Genomic DNA, 22,588 nt, shown 5'->3' with positions numbered 1-22,588 from the left:
ATTGCAGACATAAAATGAGGGAACATGTGTTCCGTATTTTCCTGGAAAAACGGCTAGGAGGGGAACGGACCCCTCTAAAACTTTCATCACGAAATATTGAAAGTGATAGTAACAATATGACAAATATGTGTAAAGGACACAAAGAATTCCAACGAAACTTTGTGTATGAACAATATACCAAAAAAATAGGAACACGGGTTCTTTATTTTGTGCTGAAAAGCGGTTTCAGGGGGCAAAAGCCATCACCCAAAATTTTGAAAGTTAAGGCCCGAAAGGCCAGAGGAAGTGAATTGAAGTGAATGAAATTGTGCACAGATATTGTCGACATAAAATGACGGAATACCTTTTTAATATTTTTCTGATAAAAAGAAAACCGTTTAGGTGGGACATACACCCCATCCAGAACTTTGATCGTGAAATATCAAAACTGCTAATAACAAAAGTGCTTGAAGGACATGAAGAATTGGAACGACACATTGTGTAGGGACAATACGCATAAAATAAACGAATACGGTTTTCCTTTTGTTTTCTGCGGAAATAAGGTTTTAGAGGGCGAAAGCCCCCATCCCAAATTTTGAAATTTGAGGCCCAAAATGCAAGAAGAAGTGCACCGAATTGAATTGAATTGTGCGCAGATATTGTAGACGAAAAATGAGATAATTTGGTTTCGTATCTCCCTGGAAAAAGCGGTTGAGTGAGACACGGACCTTCTAAACTGTTCATTACGGAATATCAAAAGATCAAATAAGCATACGCAAAAGTTCCTAAAGAATATGGAGAATTGCAACGAAACTTCGTAAAGGGACTATTTGCAAAACAATATATGAAACATGTTTTAATTTTTGCGGAAAAACAGTGTTGGGGCTTAGGTCCCATCCGAAAAAAAAGAAATATAGCTCAGGAAGGAGTGGACCCAAGCAAATCAAATTGTGTTTAGATATTACATGTAAAATAAGGACTCTCGTGTTTCTCAAGTGTTCCTATCGGTTTTCCTTCAAATTTGGCATATCAATAGCAAATTGGATATAAATCGATACGTGTTATTCTTTATGCGGTAAAAACATTCCAAGGGTTAAAGGTGCCTCCTGAAATACTATAGAATAAGCTACACTGTTTGTGTTTCTTGTTACTTGATCTGCCAAATTTGAAGAAATCGGATGGGGGCACGACACTTGTCAAACACGAAAGGCCATATTTTACATATCCAATATCTTCCTTTCGCTTCGGTCCACTCCTGCCGCAACTCAACGCCTCAGTTCACTCAAAAGTTTTTTTTCTTTCAGGAAAATACGAAACACGTATTCCCTCACCTTACCTCTTCAATATTAGTGCACATTTCATTCATTTCGGTCCACTTCTTCTTGTCTTTTGTGGTCAAATTCCAAAATTTTGGACGGGGGCTTTCCCCGCAAAACCGTTATTAACCAAAATTAAAAAATGTATTCGTTTATTTTTGCGTATTGTCCATACACACAGTTTGATGCAATTCTTCATGTCCGTTACACACATCTGATATACTGTTACTAGATATTTTGATATTTCGTGATGAAAGGTTTGGAGAAGTCCGTGCCCCACCTAACCTTTTTTTCCAGGAAAATACGCAAACCGTATTCCCTAATTTTTTGTATACAATATCTGTTCAAATTTGTCACTTCAGTTCACTTTTTACCTTTCAAGCGTCAACTTTCGAAATTTTGGTTTTGGGTTTTTTGCACCTAAAACGGTCTTTCCGCAAAAAAGAAAACATATCCCTTTATTTTTTGTCTATACAAAAAGTTTTGTTGCAATTCTTCATCTCCTTTACACACATCTGACATACTGTTACTAGCAATTTTCAGTTTTTGTGATCAAAGGTTTGGAGGGGTCGGTGCCCCACCCAACCGATTTCTTCAGGAAAATACGAAACCCGTATTCACTCACTTTATGTCTATAATATCTGTGCACAATTTCACTCACTTCGGTTAACTTTCTTTTGCCTTTCGGGAGTCAACTTTCAAAATTTTATTTGAGAGATTTTGAACCCAAAAACCGTTTTCCCGCCGAACATGAAAAAACCTGTATTCATTAACTTTCTGCGTATTGTCCATACAAAATGTTATGTTGCAATTCTTCATGTCCTTTACACACATCTCACATACGATTACTAGCATCTTTGATATTTCATCATCAAAGGTTTGGAGGGGTTGGTGCCCCACAAAACCGTTTTTTCCAGAAAAATACTAAACCCGTATTCCCCTATTTTATATCTACAATATCTGTGCAAAATTTCTTGCTCTTTTCTTCTTACCTTTCGGGCGTCAAATTTCAAAATTTGGGGGTAAGTTGTTTTGCCCCCTAAAACCGTCTTTGCGAAGAACATAGAAAATCCTGTGTTCCTTTATTTTTTGTGTATTATCCATACAAGAAGTTTCGTTTCAGTATTTCATATCCTTTACACACATCTGACTGACATACTGTTACCAACACATTTTATTTTTTGTGATCAAAGGTTTGGAGGGATCCGTGCCCCATCCAACCGTTTTTAACATGAAAATACGAAACTCGTATCCTCATATCTGTGCTTAATTTCATTCAGTTCCGTTCATTTCTTCTTGCCTTTCGGACGTCAAGTTTCAAAATTTTGGGTGCTAGCTTTTGCCCCTAAATCCCTTTTTCCGCAGAAAATTAAAAAAGCTCGTATTCATGTATTTTTTGTGTATTTTCCATTCAAAAAGTTTCGTTGCAATTCTTCATGTCTTTTACACACATGTGACATACTGTTAGTAGCACTTCTGATATTTCGTGATCTAGGGTTCGAGGGGTCCAAGAACCACCCAACCCTTTTTTCCAGAAAAATAGGAAACCATATTCCTTCATTTTATTTCTACAATATCTGTGCAACATTTCTTTCACTTCGGTTCACTTCTTCTTACCTTTCGGGCGTCCAATTGCAAAATTTGCCCCTAAAACCGTCTTTTCGAAGAACATAGAAAATCGTTTATTCCTTTATTTTTTTACGTATTATCCATGTACCACCCAACCCTTTTTTCCAGGAAAATAATAAACCGTATTCCCTCACTTTACGTCTACAATATCTGCAGTATCTGTGGAGAGATTCATTCATTTCGGTTCAATTCTTTTTACCTTTCGTGAGTCAATTTTCAAAACTTTGTGTGTGAGCTTTTGCCCCCTAATACCATTCTTCAGCAGAACATAAAAGAACCCATATTGCTTTATTTCTAGCGTATTATCCATACAAAACGTTTTGTTCCAGTTTTTCATGTCCTTTATGCACTTCTGACATACTGTTATTAGCATTTTAATTTTTTGTGATCAAAGGTTTGGAGGGGTCCGAGCCTCACACGACCATTTTCTCCAGGAAAATATGAAAACCATATCCACATTTTATGTCTACAATATCTGTGCAGATTTGCAGTCACTTCGGTTCACTTCTTTTTGCCTTTCGGGCTCAACTTTCAAAATTTAGTGTAGGAGTTAGAGTAGCCCCTTAAAGCCGTTTTCCCCATAGAATTTAGAGAAACCCGTATTCGTTTACTTTTTGCGTATGTCCATACACTGAGTTATGTTGCAATTCTTAATGTACTTGACACACATTTGACATACTGTTATTAGCACTTTTGATATTTTGTGATCAAAGGATAGTGAGGGGTCCGTGCCGCACCGACCCCTTTTTTCCAGGAAATTAGCAAACCCATATTCCCTCATTTTATGTCTACAATGTCCTTGCACAATGTCATTCACTTCGGTTCACTTCTTTTTGCCTTTCCAGCGGCAAGTTTCATAATTTTGGGTGAGAGCTTTCGCCCCTAAAACCGTTTTTCCGCAGAAAATACCCTTCTCCATTTTTTTGCGTATTGCCTGTACGTGAAGTTTCGTTGGAATTATTCATGTCCTTTACACAAATATGATATACTGTTACTAGCACTTTTGATATTTCGTGATCAAATGTCTGGAGGGGTCCGTGCCCACCTAACAGTTTTTTTTTAAGAAAATACGGAGCCAGTATTCCCACATTTTATTTTCACAATATCTGTGCAAAATTTCCTGCTCTTAGGTTCACTTCTTCTTACCTTTCGGTCGTCAAATTTCAAAATTTTGGGGTAAGTTGTTTTGCCCCCTAAAATTGTCTTTGCGAAGAACATAGAAAATCCTGTATTCCTTTATTTTTTCTGTATTATCCATACAAGAAGTTTCGTTTCAATATTTCATGTCCTTTACATACATGTGACTGACATGCTGTTACTAGCTCTTTTGATTTTTCGTGATCAGAGGTTTGGAGGAATCGGTGCCCCACTCAACCGTTTTTTCAAGGAAAATACGAAACGCGGATTCCCCAATTTGGTATACAATATCTGTGCACAATTTCATTAACTTCGGTTCACTTCCTTTTGCCTTTCGGGCATCAACTTTCAAAATTTTGGGTTTGAGTTTTGCCCCTTAAAACCGTTTTTTTTTACACACATCTGACATGCTGTTACCGACACATTTAATTTTTCGTGATCAAAGGTCTGGAGGGGTCCGTGTCCCACCCAATCGTTTTCTCGAGGAAAATACAAAACCCGTATCCTCATTTTACGTGTGCAATATCTGTGCTTAATTTCATTCAGTTTGGTTCACTTCTTCTTGCCTTTCGGACGTCTAGTTTCAAAATTTTGGGTGCTAGTTTTTGTCCCTAAATACGTTTTTCCGCAAAAAATTAAAAAAGCCCGTATTCCTTTATTTTTTGCGTATTCTCCATACAAAAAGTTTCGTTGCAATTCCTCATGTCTTTTACACACTTCTTACATACTGTTACTAGCAGTTTTTATATTTCGTGATGAAAGGTTTGGAGGGGTCCGTGCCTCACCCAACCCTTTTTCCAGGAAAATACGAAACTCGTATTCCTTCGTTTTACGTCTGCAATATCTGTGCACAATTTCATTGACTTTGGTTGAGTTGTTCTTGCCTTTCGGGTGTCAACTTTCACAAATTAGAGTGGGACTTTTATATTAAAACTTACGTAACTTTATGTCCCTTTTTCTTTTTTATGATTTTTCTTTTCTTTTTTTTGGTGGTATTGAGGAGAGAAATGCTTTCCTCTGATATCTGTTTCTTGGCATTGACCTTGTTTGAACTGCTGAAGCAAGATCATTTTGTAACTTTTAATGTCATCCAATTCCGTCACGATAATAAAATTGTCATCTTTAACAATTTGTTTTATTCTCTTATTTGCAGTTTGCCACACTGATATATTTATTACAAAATTGAGGTTTGGTCCAGCGCCTTTCGAATTCGCAACCAACCCAACCGCCGAGCTTATGGGGTTGCCTGCTATTGCAGGAAAAGGAGAATTGCAGGTGGTAATGCACTTTTGGAGTCGTGTATACATTGGCAGAAATTCAAAACATTCAAAGCGAACCTCTTGCAGAAGAATGATGTCGTAACCACTTTGCATAACAAAAGTTTTTAAACTATTTTGTTTCGCTGGATGGTGAATGCCAGCGATATTGATTGTACATAGACGGCGCACGTTAGGTGTAGTAGGAGACGGAGAACCTGCCATCATGTTAATAAATACATAAAATAAGAAAGCAATCTGAAAAAATAACACCAAAAAACTGCATAAGTTGTGCAAAAATATACCTCACAACAGAGGAAGGAGAGGAGAAACATTGCATCCATCTGAAATACAATCTCCACCACTCTTCCTGAAGTGTGAAAAGAAAGAAAAAGAAAAACATAAATAGGAACAATCCGGTAAACATCACGTGCGAACTGTACTGCAGGGAAAGCAGAAAATAAAGTAAATGGCATAAGAACCCGAAGGCACGTGAACGGTGCTGACGAGAAGAACTTACGAAGCAGTAGGTTCTGTTTCACCACTCTCCTCACGAGACTCGCGTGTAGCAGAGAAGTTGTTACAAACCATGTCAGAGTCAACCGCCGCTATGTGTTTCCGGATCACTCACACTATATCTTGGATTGCTTTGCTAACACTGTCTGTTTTATTTGAGAGCACTTTTCGTTTTTTACGTAACGATCGCCGTAGTTGATTTCCATGAGTACTAGTAAAGGGCAAAGTAGATTCAGATGCATTTTCAAGAGTTGTGGCTGATTTCTTCGGAAGCTGAACATGAGAGGTAGACAATGGGACATCATCCTGCGACGTTGCCAGATTGGGAGGGGCAGTTTGTAGCACTGAGTTGGTCGAGGGGTACTGAATCGGGTCAACACAATCTTGTAAGGCCGTAGTACTTGGCTCAGGTTCTGTTATGACATCATGACATAAAGTAGGAAATTCTGTAGGATCGTGCACCAAAGGAGGGGGCGCTCGAGACACATCACGAACACTCGTGGAAACACTGGGCCGTAAAGAAGGAGACAGTGAGTTTAACGAGTAATGCGGGGTTTTGGGGAGATTACCAGGTCATACGAAGGTCGTCCTGTTTGTGCTGAGGGCGAGGTAACTGATGAGGTGGTACTTTGCATTAGGAAATAAGATGATCCGTACTCAAACAGCGGAAACAAGTATGAAGCTGTCCAGGATACACAATTGAAGCCTTATAACCCATGAAGTGGAGTTTAGAGGGTATACGTTTCCCCAATTCTACATAAACTGCGCGAACACGATTCAACACAGGGTATTTTAAGTGAGTGTCCCACTTTTCATGTACTATTTGTTTAATTTCACCATATTCACGCAAGGTATCACGTACAACATCATCACTAAGTTAACACGGTAATTCAAAAATGCGGACTTTAGTATAGGTAGTAGTAGCATCCCATATATTCACCACAGAGGAAACACCAGTCGAATGACGGAAGGGAACAGAGTCAGGCAAAGTACGTAAAGCTTGTTCAAAATTCAGAGCTGTATCCAGTTTAACATATACACAGAAGTCTTCGATGTGTAATTGAATTGCAATCACTTCGTTCATCAGATCGGAAAACTTTTCACTTAACCATATGTGTATTTCAGCCGGTGACGGTCGTAATTGTCTGAAATTCTTGTCAAACTCAAATTTTAACGTATTTTGTCGAATGGTATTCATAACGTAGTACTACTTGACACAATTTCCAGTAATTAACACCGCTATACAGTCCTAAGCACAGGACAAAAAAAAACTAAAGAAAAAAACAAAGGAAACGCAGGATATGCTTGCACGGAGCGCTCAAAAACACCTCCACACACCATGAGAACTCACGGTGAACTGTGAACATTCAACCAAGATCACTACGCCGTAAAAGAATCGTCTTTAGTCTTGTTACGTTAGGTTTGTTACGATGGGTTTCTTTGCTTCCGCTTCCAAAGTTGTATGTTGTATTTCTTCGTTTCAGAACGTCTTTCGTATTTCTTTTATGTTGATATAAGTGAATAATCTTTGGCAAAGTTTATATTAATAACCTGAATTGTTCTTAAACCTTTGGTTCACAAGTTTGTTTCTTCTCCACACGAAACTACAGATATGACATTTAATTCTCATATTTTGCACTTGCTTCAAAGCAGTCACCATTAAGTGGTAAAGCAATTTTTCCGTCAGGATTCATGAATTTTGTAACAAAACACGTCAAGAAATGAGTTAAATGAAGGGTGGAAGAGTTGATATCAAATTTGAGTACTGTAAGCTAATGAAAAGCATGTAATAACGTCTCGTGTTTGAAAATAATGTCAGCTACTTTTAATTCACTAAGTGCTATTAAATTTGGTTCAAGCTTGAAGATCTGGAATGCACAAACTCAGTGTAGCTAAAAGAAAAACGCAACAAGAATGGACGAGATTCGAATGTAGAACCACCAGCAGAAGAATCCCGTTTACTGACCCCTCATCTAACAAGCCAACACGTTTTATAAGTTATGAATTTGCGTATTGATACCATTATACGTTTGTGCAATCAATGTTTTCTTCTTTTTCTCTTCAAAAATGTAACATGTATACGACGATTCGTTTCGTTTTCCATTAGAGCTTTGAAATACATGATTTGTGTTTGAGTATAGGATCTTTCGTCTCCTTTAAAAAAAAGTCCTAACAAATACAACTATTTCCCACAACAGTAAAAAAAACTCGTACTGCCTTAGAAAATATTCCTAAAAGGGCGAAACTGTATCATGCACCCGGCGTAACTAACGGGAGTGTGGTGAGGGAGTCCTACAGCGAAAAGGGGCCCACTGAAGTTTCGTAATTCCACTTTGGAGATTTTTATGTGATTTCACACATTTTCCTCAATGTCTAAAATGCAACTACTTGAGCCTTAGATGAAAAAGAAGTTGTCAAGGAGCTATAGACTGTGAAGTCTACTGAAAAGATTTATCACGTCCTTGCAGCAACAACTTTACGTTTTCGAACAGTAATGAAGAACAAGATTGATTGAAAGTTTACCTTAGAATAAAATAGCTAAAGATCTAATCTTATATAACTCTCATTCATAGTAATGTTCCGTATTTGTTTAGACGCCTATTCTTTTATCACTTTATCTATGGTGCATGGGGTCCTTGATTCGACCCCCGCTAGCGCCGAATGAAATTTATTATGGACAAACACTGTGTGCATGAGTTTTCTCGAGTTTCTCCCGTTTCCTCCCACTTCTTCATTCCACGATTTCATTCATTTCTCAGCATCAATGTCAGCATTAGCGTAATCGGTACAAACGTGGGACGTAAAACTTTATTTCATTTCATTTTTCTTTTATAACTGTATCTCACTTTTCCTCTGATGAGAGCAACATCTAAAATCACTAAAACCTATATCACCTAATTAAATCACTAAAACCTATATTCATAGCACAATTGTGCAGATGAAGTTGAGCCCTTTAGCAATTTTTACCATGGAAAGCAAAAGAAGGCAATACATTGATATCGAAAAAATAGTTAACGAATTTATCTCCGACAAAGATCACCTGTACACTTATTTTTCAAATGGTAATTTATAATTATAGACCCTACTTACGTTTGTTGAAATTTCTCCATAGTTATGGGGGCGAGACACTAAAACCACCCCTACAAAGAGGTGAAGATGACATGTAAAAGACGTCAAATACGAACGATATTAATGTCGAATTCATGTGCAAAGATGAATAGTGACACTGTGGAAGTCCAAATCCAGCCTTGGTTGGCATAAAGTTGACAATGGGAGAGTGACAGACAAAAAGAATCGAAAATATCCTATAATTGTGTCGAATAGATAGTTTTCGGAATCACTGAAATAAAACGTGATATTTCAGATGTGGATATGTCCAAGGTTGACCCCATTGGCATGAGGTCATAGGGGGAACCAGTGAAGACTTCAGAACTGTTCCTTTTTAGTACGTTTCAATACACTGCGGGTGAAAAGTGATAATGCACAAAAACTGATATCTCACTCGGAATTATCGGAGATATAACTTCTGGGGAAACATTACTGACTGCTCCCACTCTAAAATTTTCACTGCTTTGCAGGGGCGTAGACAAGGCTTTTTGAGGGCTAGTTTTACTAAAATGTCTATCATCATCTCTAAAAGTAGATATAATTTACAGAAAAGTAGTTATTTCATGCGGCAGGAGCTCAGGATTGCCAAGGCCTGTATTCTGTGTATGTCCTTGCTGCTTTGAATTGTCATAAGCTGCTCTTCAAATGTAAGACGTAAAATGTAATTAAGAAACGTAGAATACATAGAATACAATATACGTATATAAAAATATGTTGTTATAAATAAGAAAAACAGTAGAAAATAATTATAAAACATAATGTTGAATGACAAGCTTTTTTCTAAACAATCATACTTGAATGTAAAATATACTTTAAAACAATTTTTCATCTATGCAAGGCCACAAACAAGTGGGGAGTGCCATCTGGTAGCCACTATTCAACTCTTCGAATCAGAAAACTATGAATTTGACACCAATATTTTCTGTATTCTATTACTTCTTTTTTTTTAGTTATAACCCCTTTCCCTCCCTGGAATCGTTTCAGTGTCTTAGCCCCCACAGTAGATTGTTGTGATGGTAATTTATACGTATAGTAAATTCGTTTGAAATTCCTCCAAGAGTCAATGTTGCATTGTACGTTCTTTTCTGAGTCAAACACTCTAAATATATACACATAGATTACACTGAAAACTGAATTTTGTTTTAACGCCTGACTGTCGTCGTTGTGCAAACATTCATGATGATATGCCGTAGGGAAATGAGTTACATTAAGGTTGTAAGATTTAATATCAAGTTTGAAACATCGCAAGTTAAAGGAACGCATGTAATAACAAATGTCATATTTGAAAATAATTTCGAATTAAACTAGCTGTGACTACATTACATTGAAAATTGAACTTGTGGAATGCACAGTATGAGCGTAGCTCAAAGAAAATAATTAATAAGAATGGTCTTGATTCAAAGCTCGGACCATACACGTACGAGTAACTTACATTAACTATTCACCTAACAGACAATGACGCACAGGGTTTGGCACTACTTTATTAGATGGTTCTATCAAATGTAACCTAATTAACACAATAGTAACAAATTTTACTGCCGTAAAAAGTGTTCTGAACAAGGAGAAGTTCATTATGCACATTGTAACTAAGTTACTAAGTTAAGTTACATATCCTATCAGAACGGCGCATCCACCAAGTCAATTTTTGGAATATTCCATTAAGTTAGCTTTCAACGTAGCTAAAGGATACGTATGTGCATGAGTACAGAGTTCTCCGTAGCAGAATGGATAAAGTCGTGGTTCGATAACTACAAGGTTCGGCGTTCGAAACCCGTCTCGGAAGCTGCAGATATTTTAAATTCTTAATTCCTCAGCTCTCAAGATCTTTCTCTCCATTCGTAATCATCTGATGCCCTCAAAAGCGTTCTCCACCTTAATTCGACAACTGCCTAATGTGATCCTCGCAGTTGGAAACCTTCACTTCTTCGGTTTCACAAAATCACAATTTTCGTCATAATACGAATGCTGTCCGATCATTTTTACCCAGTTCTAAATCTGTGTATATAAATCATTCCTCTCTGTCTCCATATTTCAATCTCTCTCTCTGTCTGTCTCTCTCAATGTCGCCCAGGAGCTCATATGGCCTGAGATCAAACCTTTCAACTCTTGAAACCAAATGTAAGTAAGGTCTCTAGAATGTGCTATCGTAACTCTATAGTTTTGTTGCTAAAAGTAGCGTCATTTTAGATTTTATTCGGGGGGGGGACAAAAATATTTCACTCTTTTTATTAGTATATTACTATATATTTGCTCAAACAATATGTATTTATGAAGCTCAAGGAAGGGGAAATTACACCCTCCTGTCCTACCCAAATGACGCTGTTGGAACATTTGCTTGCAATTACTGAAAAGAAATGAAATGAATCATTGAATAACACTCATTTCTGTCAGTAGATATTCTCGAGCTCTGTGCGTACATTACAGACTTTAGGAAGTACAAAACTTACTGCCGTTATTGGCAATTTCCATAGATTTCTTAGGGAGCATCTTACTAGCTTGCAGTCTTTAAAGAAGGGAAAGAATGAAACTAAAGGTATTAATGAAGCTATGGGAACATTGTATGATTTAAAAGAAAAAATAGGCTCTTTAAAAATATTTCAGAACAAACGAATGGAAAAGGCTATTTTAGATCTATAACATTGTAAACTTGATTCCTGTTCTTTTTTTCGTCTGAATGGAAAGAGTGTACTACGTCACACACAATGCTTTAGGCAAGGAGGGACGGAGGAGGGAGGGAGTTGGATTGAAGAGAAGAAATTACTAATTGATCGAGACATGTATTTCTTGATTGCGTAAGAAAACGGGGCAATAGTTTGTTATTAATTTGGACTTAGAATTTTTGTAACAATTTCTAAGCCGGGGACTGAAACAAATTGGTATTCTTGGACTTTGCCTACCGAATTTCAAGATGACGTCTGTGTAGGAGCTCAACCAGGCGTTTGCGCATCAAATGACTATTACTACATTGCTTAACAACTCGAACCGAATCTTGTCACTAATTTTCATCAAAATTCAATTCTCACGGTTTATGGACCTTCCTCGTGAGTGTGAGTAGGTCCAATTGGTCTAAAAAATTAGGTATCTATATGAGATTAATTAGTGTTCACACATGAGAGGATTAAATAAGTGTCACTGCCGTTAGTGATATTTTGGCCACCCTTTCTTGTAACTCTTAATCGAAAAATGCAATAAGTGTTATCCTCCCTAGACGTGAGATCCCTATTTATAGTTAGAACGTAGACTTTAAAATTAATGAAAGTGAAAAAATGTTTAGAAGCTGAAAATCCATGTATATTTGTTCAAGATATAGGAACAAATGTGAGAGTAACGAATTTTTTTGCCGCCATCTTTAGACACCATTTTGAGGATGAAGCCGGCGTGGGATCGACGGGAATTATTGGATGTTTATGGTTTTGTTTGAAACACCAACACTGAAAAATTCAGTTTTCATTTAATTAGTCCGATATCAAAGCATATCTTTCCTGGGCTATGCCATGATATAAATTTAACCTAAGGTTTGGACAATCGCAAATTGCAACCAATCATATACGTGTTTTAGTTTCTATGGCTAGCGTCAAGGGTGAAAAAAATATGCTGTCTACAGTGCAGTGAGCAGAGTGGGTCACATGCTGTTGACCCACGACCCACTGACCCACTCAGAAAACTCAATCCACTTGACCCACCGACCCACTGGTCCACTCTAACTGGTGGAACACATATAGTACGTAGATTGCACTTGATGTTACTATTGTCTCTTGAGATCAACTGCCATTAAGTAGTTCAAATTTGGAGGTAAAACCCCTACAGTGCGCTTTATACGCCCAATTATATATATATATATATATATATATATATATATATATATATATATATATATATATATATATATATATATATATATATATATATATATCGGGTGTTCCAAGAAAACAAATGCAACGTTTGGGGGATGGTTCCTGACACCAATATAACATAAAAACTATAGACCAACTAGGGTGCACAAATGTTTCCTTTCGGAGTTATAGGCTGCCGAAAACATAAAAATTTAACTTTAAAAGGCCCATATCTCCAAAACAATGGAACACGTTTCAGAAATATTTACGGAGGTGTCCCGAGAAAACCCACGAGCTCGATGTTGTCCATCTCAAGCTTACTTGCCCTGCGAACGAACTTCCTTACCTTGATTTGGGACTTTAAAAAATTAATCTTTTTCCACTGAAAAGTATCGACAATTCAACAAGGAAATAATTAGACCATTATAATTTAATTGAAGTTCATCGTAGTTTTACCCATGACAAACACTTTACCATTTTATATCGTAAAGGTCAGATCTATCGTTATTGTAACAGAGCGGTGCTTGAGCGATTGACCGTAGAAATTCAAACTCTAATTAGAATTTCACAACCTGGTTTTATTACAAGTGTAAACTCTTTAGTCGGTAGAGAAAAGGCCGTGGATCATGTGTCAAAGCTGACGATATGCTTTGGTGGGTCAGTGGTTCATGGTGGTTAGTGGGTGAGTGTAGGTCATAACCGGTGGTGAGTCAGAGTGTGTCACGGTGGGTGGTGGGTCATGGTGGGTCATAAGTCAGAGAGGGTCACTGTGGTTGGATGGTCAGTGGGTTGTATGTCAAGTTTTCATTGACCCACGCATCTCTCGTCGGTTAACTGGTTTGGGTTCGGTTTATGCTTGAAACAGAATGTGTCCGCTTATTTCAGAAAACGAACCGTAGTTTGGTTCAGGTTTGTTTGAAAAAAGACACTATATTGCCACTTTTCAGAATATCCGTATATACCTAAATAGCACAGAAAAGTTTTTTAAAATGTTTAAAAATTTGTAGAGGCAAACTAAAAAGTTTGCAAAAAACTTGCCTTTTCAAATGAGAAAATTTGCCGAAAGTTCAACGCAAATAACGAAGTTGACGCTTGCTGAGTTTGCAGCAAAGTTGCCTCAGAAAACGAAAACATCTGCCAATACAAACGTAATGTTTACGACTGCACAGCAAGAAAGTTTGCCAGGACTTTAATTCAAATATTTTGTGCAAGTTTTCTTTGACAAAATTTCCGAAAATGAGCTGATAAATTTGGTGAAAATATTAAAAGGTTTGCAGCAACATTGCAGAAAGTGTTTTCACGATCGCAAGTTCATGCTTGCTGCAAACGTATCAGGTAATGTTTGCTGCAAATGTATAAAGTAATATTTGGTGCAAATTTATAAGGTAATGTTTGTAGCAAATTTAGAAGGTAATGTTTGTAGCAAATTTAGAAGGTAATGTTTGTAGCAAATTAGAAGGTAATGTTTGTCGCAAATTTGGAAGGTAATGTTTGTAGCAAATTTAGAAGGTACAGTTTGTTGCAAATTTGGTATAAGGCTAAAATATGTATCAAAATTCTGAAACTAGTGATCGAGGTATAAGTCAAAATATTAACTGCTTGCGATTTAATATTATTAAAACAGAAAACACAATCTACCATTCCGGTTGCATTCATGGAGTAATCACCTGTGACGTTTAGAAGATATTTTTTATTATTTCCAGGTTCTGCCTAAATGTAATCGGAATGAGACATTGTGTTTCTTATGCTTTAATAGTTTTTAAATTCCAAGCAATTTATATTCTGACTTGTACCTCACTAGTTTCAGAATTTTCTACATATCTTAATCAAAATTTGCAGCAATTGTCTTGAAACCAGTACAACTATATAAAAAAAATCAAACGAGATGGGCTGATAAGAGTCATTTTTTGCCCATCGAATACCGGAAAAATGAAGAGTCCGATTCAGACAAGTTTGCAATGTCTGTATATTGGAAGATATGTTTTGTATGTGAATATAATAGATATGTGAGAAAGAAAATAAGTCATAGTAATGTGTGCCCAAAAAGAGGTAGTTTTGCGTCATTTTGACAATGTTTGCTGTCGTTGACATAGGCTTGTAGTAAGAAGGATTCGATGAGCCTAAATAAACCGGTCTCGTAATAATATAACGCTGTGTAAGCTTTGATATGAGGATCAATTTATTTTGGTTGTGTGTCTTTCGACCTATGAGAGAACAATGTATCTAGCCTCTATAGACACTTTACATTTTTCCGGTGTTCGATGGGCGAACAATGACCCTTATCAGCCCACATCCTTTTGAAGAGAGCAAATATAGAAGGTAGTTTGCTACCTTCCAGCTGCACTTTTCTTGTTCATAAAATAAGAAGTAATTTATTAACGACTATTTTAACGTCATTTAATTTATATATGTGTATACATAAATACTTTAAAAAAATAGAAAACGCCTAAACCTAAATATTTCTGAAGGTTACATCAACGTTTATTCCATCACTTACTCTTGTAATGGACATGGAAAGATTCTCTGGTTCCTCGTAGGGGGATTTCGACTTAAAAGCGAGTTATTTAAACAAATCTAATAAATTTGACCTTTCAACGAATTTGACCTGTACATTTTAATCCAAAATTTTAGAAAGTCGGCCGCACAATCACTCAGCAAAGTAGCAATTGACAACAAATTATCCAACAACAACACATTATACTCGAAGACACAAGGGAAAACAGACACTTCCAAATGCATAAACAAACATGGCGGCATCCAGATGGCTCCAAGAACAAAGGATTAAGCCTTTTCTAAATTGTCATGTCAATAAAAACAGTAAAAATCATGGTAATGGCACAACCGTATTAGAATGTGTGAGAACAAGCAGATAAAAATAACTATAAGAAGATTTGGATGAAACATTAAAAAATACTATACGGTAAATAAAGGGCATTATATACTTATTGCTTGATTTTGACTTTAGAATGACAATGTACTACAAACTATAAGAATACTCAGTGATCATATTACAGAATGCATAAGAAGATTAACAAAAACTGTTCTATAGAAAAAAAAAGTTGAGAAAAGCAAGTTGTTGTGTATATATAATATAGTTACAAATATTTCGTAATCGCTGTTCTTCCGTTACGCATACAAGCTAAACGACTCTCGCTTTATGTGTAACGCTCCTTCAAAATTAGCACCCAACAAAAACTAAATGCACAAAACAGACTTATCACCATGCGGTTTCAACCATATATGAACAAAGTCTTAAGTTGTTCGGATTACTTCTTACAAGTAGTTACAAATATTTCGTAATCACTGTTCTTCCGTTTTGTTTCATATGCATACAAGCTAAACAACTCTCACTTCATTATGTGCAACTTTCCTTCAAGATTAGCACCCAACAAAAACTACAAACTCAAAACAGACTTATCACCACTTTTCGCCATCACTGTTCTTCCGTTGGAAACTGAGACTGTGTGCTACTGTGAGTGCCACCTCCAGATGAGGATGCTCTCTCATCCAGAGTAACTCGAATAGTGCTTCTGCTTTCCTCAAATGAAACTCGAGTAGCACTTCCGCTCTCATCCATTGAAACTCGAGTAGTGCTTTCGCTCTCATCTATTGAAACTCGAGTAGTGCTTTCGCTCTCATCCAAGGAAACCGGAGCACTGCTTCTGTCTTCTCTGAAATGAAAATTCAAAGAATTATGCATTTGTGGTATAACATTCGATTATCAACATGATATTAGGACGAGAGTCAATTTCTCACGTATTGACAAGGAAATATCTGAGAACCACGGATGCTACAGTGCCAAGTGACATTGAAGAAAAAAACTATCCTCTGTTGCAGCAATGATATGGAAACACAACGTGAAGTGCATAATTCCCTCAACAGGTGGCACAATAAATCACCTACGTTGTATTGCTTCCGATGATTTAATTTTGCTTCCGATACTTGGTGATCATTTTCCATTAAAAACGGTATCGCTTTGAAAATTTCGCAATTGTTTCATAAACTACTCTTCATGATACAATCATCAGAGCAAATTTCGTTTCTCTAGCTCCAGCGCTTCAGCCTGTGCAGCTTTTTCATATACGTTTTCCCGTTATTTTGGATCGTGTTTTTAATGTAACCTATACTTAATGATCCACTTTCGGTGGTCATAAACTCAAGATTGCGAATTGTTTAATGCTTCGTAATTTTCCGCAAACTACTGTTCATGATATACCATGATAGCAAATTCCGCTTCTCTAGCCTTAGTGGTTCGCGCTAGGCACTTTCTAATCGGTATATTGACTGGCGGCCCTATTCCATTCAAGATGGCGACCTGGCCAAAATGTTCTTTTTCTCCATAATTTGCTCTTCAAGACATACCTTCGCACCAAATTTCGTTTAAGTCCAACAGTTCGGCCTGCGATTTTATATCACTGAATTGTGATTCAAATGGCCATAAGACTTTGGAATCCTCATACAACTGAAGCTAGCAAATGAGACCCTCGAGATTCTTTGTTACCCCAATTTGTGATTGTAAATATACAAACGTTGTATGTCAAATTTTCGAAAGATAATAAGACTTCCCTTGTACTTTTGGTTCATGATGACATGTATGTTGTACACTAAAATCATTTACTTTAATGCTAATTATTGCAGGAATTATAGAACTAAAACAAGCAAAGAGTTGAATAGCTGCCTCACAAGACGAACTGTGAGGAGGACTATGAAATTCGGTACCCGATTTTTAAAAGTGATTCCTGATTTGGTGAGTAATCGAGCAAGCAATTTTCTTGCCCTTCATAAGGAACAGTATAGCTTTCAGTTTTTAAAAAAATCATGCTTTTTTTTAACGTTTCCGAAAACAAAAATTTTTCTTAACGTTTCTTGAGGGACACTATTCGCTTTAAACATTTTTCATTTGTTGTATAGTCTTGGAGAGTATTACTTATTTCTCTTTTTTTAACTATAGCCCCTATGCTTTTAGGGTGTTTTGGGATAATGTATATATCCCCGAATCTCTTAAAATGGTTGAGAAAGTTGATGGTTGCAGACACTTTGTTTTATTACCACAAATACCAAAGCGGTCTTTTAAAATGATGAAATATATAAAGAAGTTCCTGAAAATTGAATGGCTCCTGTGACCCTCGACGTTTCGGAATTTGCAATCTCCGACTACATAATTCCAAGACGTTGGTCATAACTGCCCTAAATTTTTAAAACATATTATCTGGCAAGTCGGAAAATGTGGCTTGGCCCTATATGCACCCGACGTCCTCTTTCGTTATAGAAAATGTACATCACGCAAAACTGAATATTCTTTGTAAACATAATTGTTTTAGCATAATTTTATTTCCACACATGGTTTAACAGAATACACCGTCGTTAGATGCAAAGGCGCACGAGAAAATGATTCAAATTAATAACAGATTGGTAACCGACTCATATATCCTCTCATGAGAAAATAGCTACCACATGATATGGAAAAATAAGCAAATTCCTTCTATTGTGGCGAGCTAGCAAAGATACAAGGCAAAACACTATTAAAACAAAAACGAATACATATCACTAAGAAACAAAAGCGAATAAAACTCACGAAGAAAGAACTAAAGCAACTAGCAGTGAACAGGAAACAAAGGAGAACAAACAGAGTGCTTATGGCGGCGTGGTGTCTATGTAACGTCATTCTTGCATCATTGACTAGACTTATTGTACGTAATAGCATTTGCCTGAATCCAGATTTAAGGATGGTTTGTGATCATGAATAAAAGTTATTAAGTTGCTTATTGTTTTCCCTGAGCCTATTACAATGGCCTGTTTTATATTACTTGGAATTTGTTTACAATAAACATCAACAAAATGTTCAACATGTCAAACTAGTAGGTTCGAAAAAAATGTTACTATAATGAAACATTTTTATCTATAATAAATTATTTCAACCGGAAGAACTAAGAAAAATTAAACACTTCCGGTTTAGTACAGTCTACGAGTGCAAATTGCATGATTCCTTGAAACGCTGAAGCGATTTACAAAAACCGTTTGTCCCTATCTATGGTACGGCTATCAACGTTAAAAGTAGAAATTGTTGATTTTAGCGATTTCCGGTTTGAACAGAGGGTTAACGGAGTAGATTGCATCAGGGATAAAAGTGCATCTGAAAAGGTAGGGGGACGAATGACGTCAAGCCGTGCACCATGCCAATACCAATAAATTTATATTTCAAATATATTAAGGTGTTGACGAAATATATAGGTAACTTCAATGAATAAGTAGTTTTTAAATCTTCTTTACACGAAACTGCGGTTTATTATCTGTCCCTGTAGAAACACAACTATTCTAAATTTAATGAATAAATTTGAAATCTTAATAGTTTTGTAGTATTTTTTTATATGTAAAGCATGGGGTAATCTCTGACTGCCATTACCCAACCGTGTGGGAAATAACAGTCAATTGAATATGCTCATAGTTTCGTTTTTAGCTTGGCAATGAAATAAGATATGTATTTTGAAATTGGTCACAATAAACTAGACAGAATTACCTATAGCATCGACTTATGGCGGAAACTTTTCATGCTTTAGGAGCTAGATTATAACGATTTTTGCTTAGGTGGCCGCCATTTCCCCATCCTCCCCTATTGTAGAATCCCTTTTGTTAGTATTTTCCAGTTTAAATGACGAATACAAGCGTTTCTGCGTCAATATTCCACTTCAAAAGGTAGCGTTAATTCTGGAATGTTGCGAGGAGAACGTTGCGAATGGAACCCTACAAAAATATCTCAAATTTATATGCTATTAGATTGCATTTTAAATCAGGTTCAAGGTTTTCTTTCTCTTTTTTTTTTAAATAAATGAGATAATCAGGATTCTTTTTAGTTCGACCTTGACAATTTGGATAGAGTGCTTAATTTACAACTGACAGTACATATACCTGTATGGTTATTACAAAGACAGTATTTATTCATGTCCAAAATATAATATTATTATACAAGAAATGCTGTTGCATTGTAAATATTTTATTCTATATAAGCAGCGATAATCATATTCAGACTTTCATGATACACCACTGGAGCACTGGTCTGCTTCGGTGCTCGTATCTGTTAACTTTTAGGTGATTATGTATTCGAAGTGACTGGTCCTATTTTCAGAACTAGAGCAATATTAAGAATTAGTTGTTTCTTTTTCAGAGGTTCGGGAGCTCGATGAGTCAGTAAGTTCCACACAAAGACCAAGTATTCCAACTTCATTAATTCCTGTAGTTCCGAATGAGTAAGTTTCTAAAGGATTATTAATTTAACTCAAATCTTACCACTTTGTTGTATTTAATGAGTTTTCAAAGTATACGTTGTAGTTGATAATGTGTCTTTTGCTATCTGTAACATACATCTTATTAATTCTACACCATATATCACTAAAAAAAAAGTATTCAACTTTATTAACTAAGCCAACTGTAGAATTACTAACCGAAGAAAACTTTCCTTAGGTTTAAGATAATAATTAGTGGAATGGATTGCACAATTTGACTATGTAATAAACATTAGCCAAACATTGTACCGGTATATAAATGATAAATTCGTTCTTTTAATTTTTGCAACCTATGATCAGACACATCCTTACTTTCTGATCCTACAGTACTCATTCAATAGTTTGCGTATTATACTTACGATAGTTGTTAAATCAAGAACTCAAATTTGGAAAGTTGCTGTTCGAATCTGTTTAGTAGAGACATTACTCAGGATAGGCATTTATCCGCTTCTGTTGCAAGGTTGCATAATAGCGTGAATTAATTTTCATAGAAAGATATTCAGACCACAGAAAAATATGTTCTTATAATTGTGGGAAATAATCGATTTTACATAACACTAGTTCCTCTATAGATACGAACCATAAACGAACGCAGAAGTTTTGTAATGTTGTGTGTCAGTGAAAGATTAGGCAGAGTAAAACAAAGATACCAACATGTATTATCTGTCAGAAAAATAAATGTACACATATTTTTCGAGTCTGGCATTCCTGCGCTCCATCCGCGGAGAGTATGATAATTAAATTAATCAAATGTTTACTGAGGGGCAAGAAGAAAAGTCTAATCTGCATAAGACATTGCAGAGTGGCACAAGCTGTGAATACGAATATTGCATAGTGTAAATAAAGGACGACACCTAAAGAGAAAGCCAGAAACAGATGCTAAACGAAAAAAAAGAGTAAAAATTGTCGAAGTGAGAACATAAAACACAAACACAACAAATACGCCGACAACTAAACGATTACTACGCCATGGTCTTGGTGTAGTGGTTAAGGTGCTGGCTTACAAATGCAGAGGACGCCAGTTCGAAACCCCGGCAAGGAATTTTTAAAAGTTTTTGTTAATAATACATAGAGCACATGAGAGATGGTAAAAGAGGTCGTATTTAGTCTATCGTAGCAATAATTATTGGTAATGTTTAGTACTGAGAATACCGATAATACAGGTCAATACGTTTTGCAAAGAGGCCCGGTTTACCTCTGACGCAGCACAGGTGCGAGAAGGGAGCAAAACACTTTGTCTCTCCCCCTTTGTGTCTATTTATCTATCTATCTGCATATATATATATATATATATATATATATATATATATATATATATATATATATATATATAACGCTATTTGAGAATGACATAACCACCCTAATTTTCAGCGGATTGAGACGAAACTTGGCACAAACATTAACTGTTGAAATATCTTGATGAGTTTGTCAACCAGAATAATCAAATGAAAATGTTCAAAATGGCGGCCCTTCAAACTCTTAAAAAAGTTTGAGTAACTTTTCCTCTTTTACTGAAATATTTGTGTGCAGGGACTTATCCTTTTTTATTGAAATATTGGACCCGATTAATCGCCTAAAGAAGGTTCATGCCCTTTCGCTACGGTGCGGCTTTCTTTTGCAGGAAGGGGATATATTCCTATCGGAACAAGATGATTGTTAGTGATGATATGAAATTACACATTGAAAGTGAAGTAACTTGTGAAACGTGTTATTTGAAAGAATAATATAATAAATGTGCTTTCCCCTAACACAGAGAACTGTAAATCATGTATTTCGAGTTCGGGAGCTTGTTTGGCGAGGAGTGTTATTTGATTTGCTTTTTAGTAACACATTACATTGCAAATAAAGGTAGGCAACATTAGTGATAAGTAAAACAATAATAATAGTAATAATAATAATAATAATAATAGTAATAATAATAATAATAATAATAATAAGTGTTGTTTGTGGCAAGGCAATATCTTCCTCAATTTTTCTTCAAACGTAATGATTGTAACGCCATATCTCGCTTACAAACAAAATATTAGCAATTTATATAGAGAACGGGAAATTGTATAGTGATAGGAGCAACGTTGGACAGTATGGACTCATAGTACTCAGAAAAATAAGCGATTTCGATGCAAAATGAACGAAGAGTCATGTCATGGGGAGTCATGGGGCCAAGGCAGAGCCCTCTTTAGGCAAAATGTCGATAACTTATATCGAGAGAACAGGAGATGATAGTGGGATGGGACCAACGTTGGACACCGTGGATCCATAAAGCGCATCGAAAAAAATAGGGGAGTGGGCGCTAGCCAGTCTTACTTATTTCCACATAATAATAGAAAATTATATTGTCGAAATACACACACAAGTTAGCTAGTAATATTTCATATTATTATTATTATTATTATTATCAACAGCGTCTTTTCATTACGTGTGCATGTTTGACTGAAACCAAAGAGAAGATCTATCATTCGTAGAAAGAATAAGAATAGCCAGTTATTTTAACTGTGAAGGACGGCGAAAAATACGAAAAGAGTGACCACCTGTAG

The 22,588-nt window shown here is 36.2% G+C and overlaps 1 protein-coding gene across 2 annotated transcripts in view; it reads left to right on the top strand.

Annotated features, from left to right (window-relative positions):
* The window catches only part of LOC145684748 (uncharacterized), a 1,464,901-nt gene that overhangs the window by 1,316,137 nt on the left and 126,176 nt on the right, over window positions 1–22,588 (top strand). For both annotated transcript variants that reach the window (XM_081757122.1, XM_081757121.1), the window contains one exon: window positions 19,937–20,018. In XM_081757122.1, coding sequence (XP_081613248.1) covers window positions 19,937–20,018 — 82 coding nt within the window. The remainder of the gene's footprint in view (window positions 1–19,936; window positions 20,019–22,588) is intronic.

This window comes from Thermobia domestica, chromosome 5 (assembly GCF_964235325.1).
Source record: "Thermobia domestica chromosome 5, izTheDome1.hap1.1, whole genome shotgun sequence".
Taxonomy (NCBI): Eukaryota; Metazoa; Arthropoda; class Insecta; order Zygentoma; family Lepismatidae; genus Thermobia; species Thermobia domestica.
Note: the sequence above shows the minus strand (reverse complement) of the source record. Positions and strands in the feature narration are given on the sequence as shown.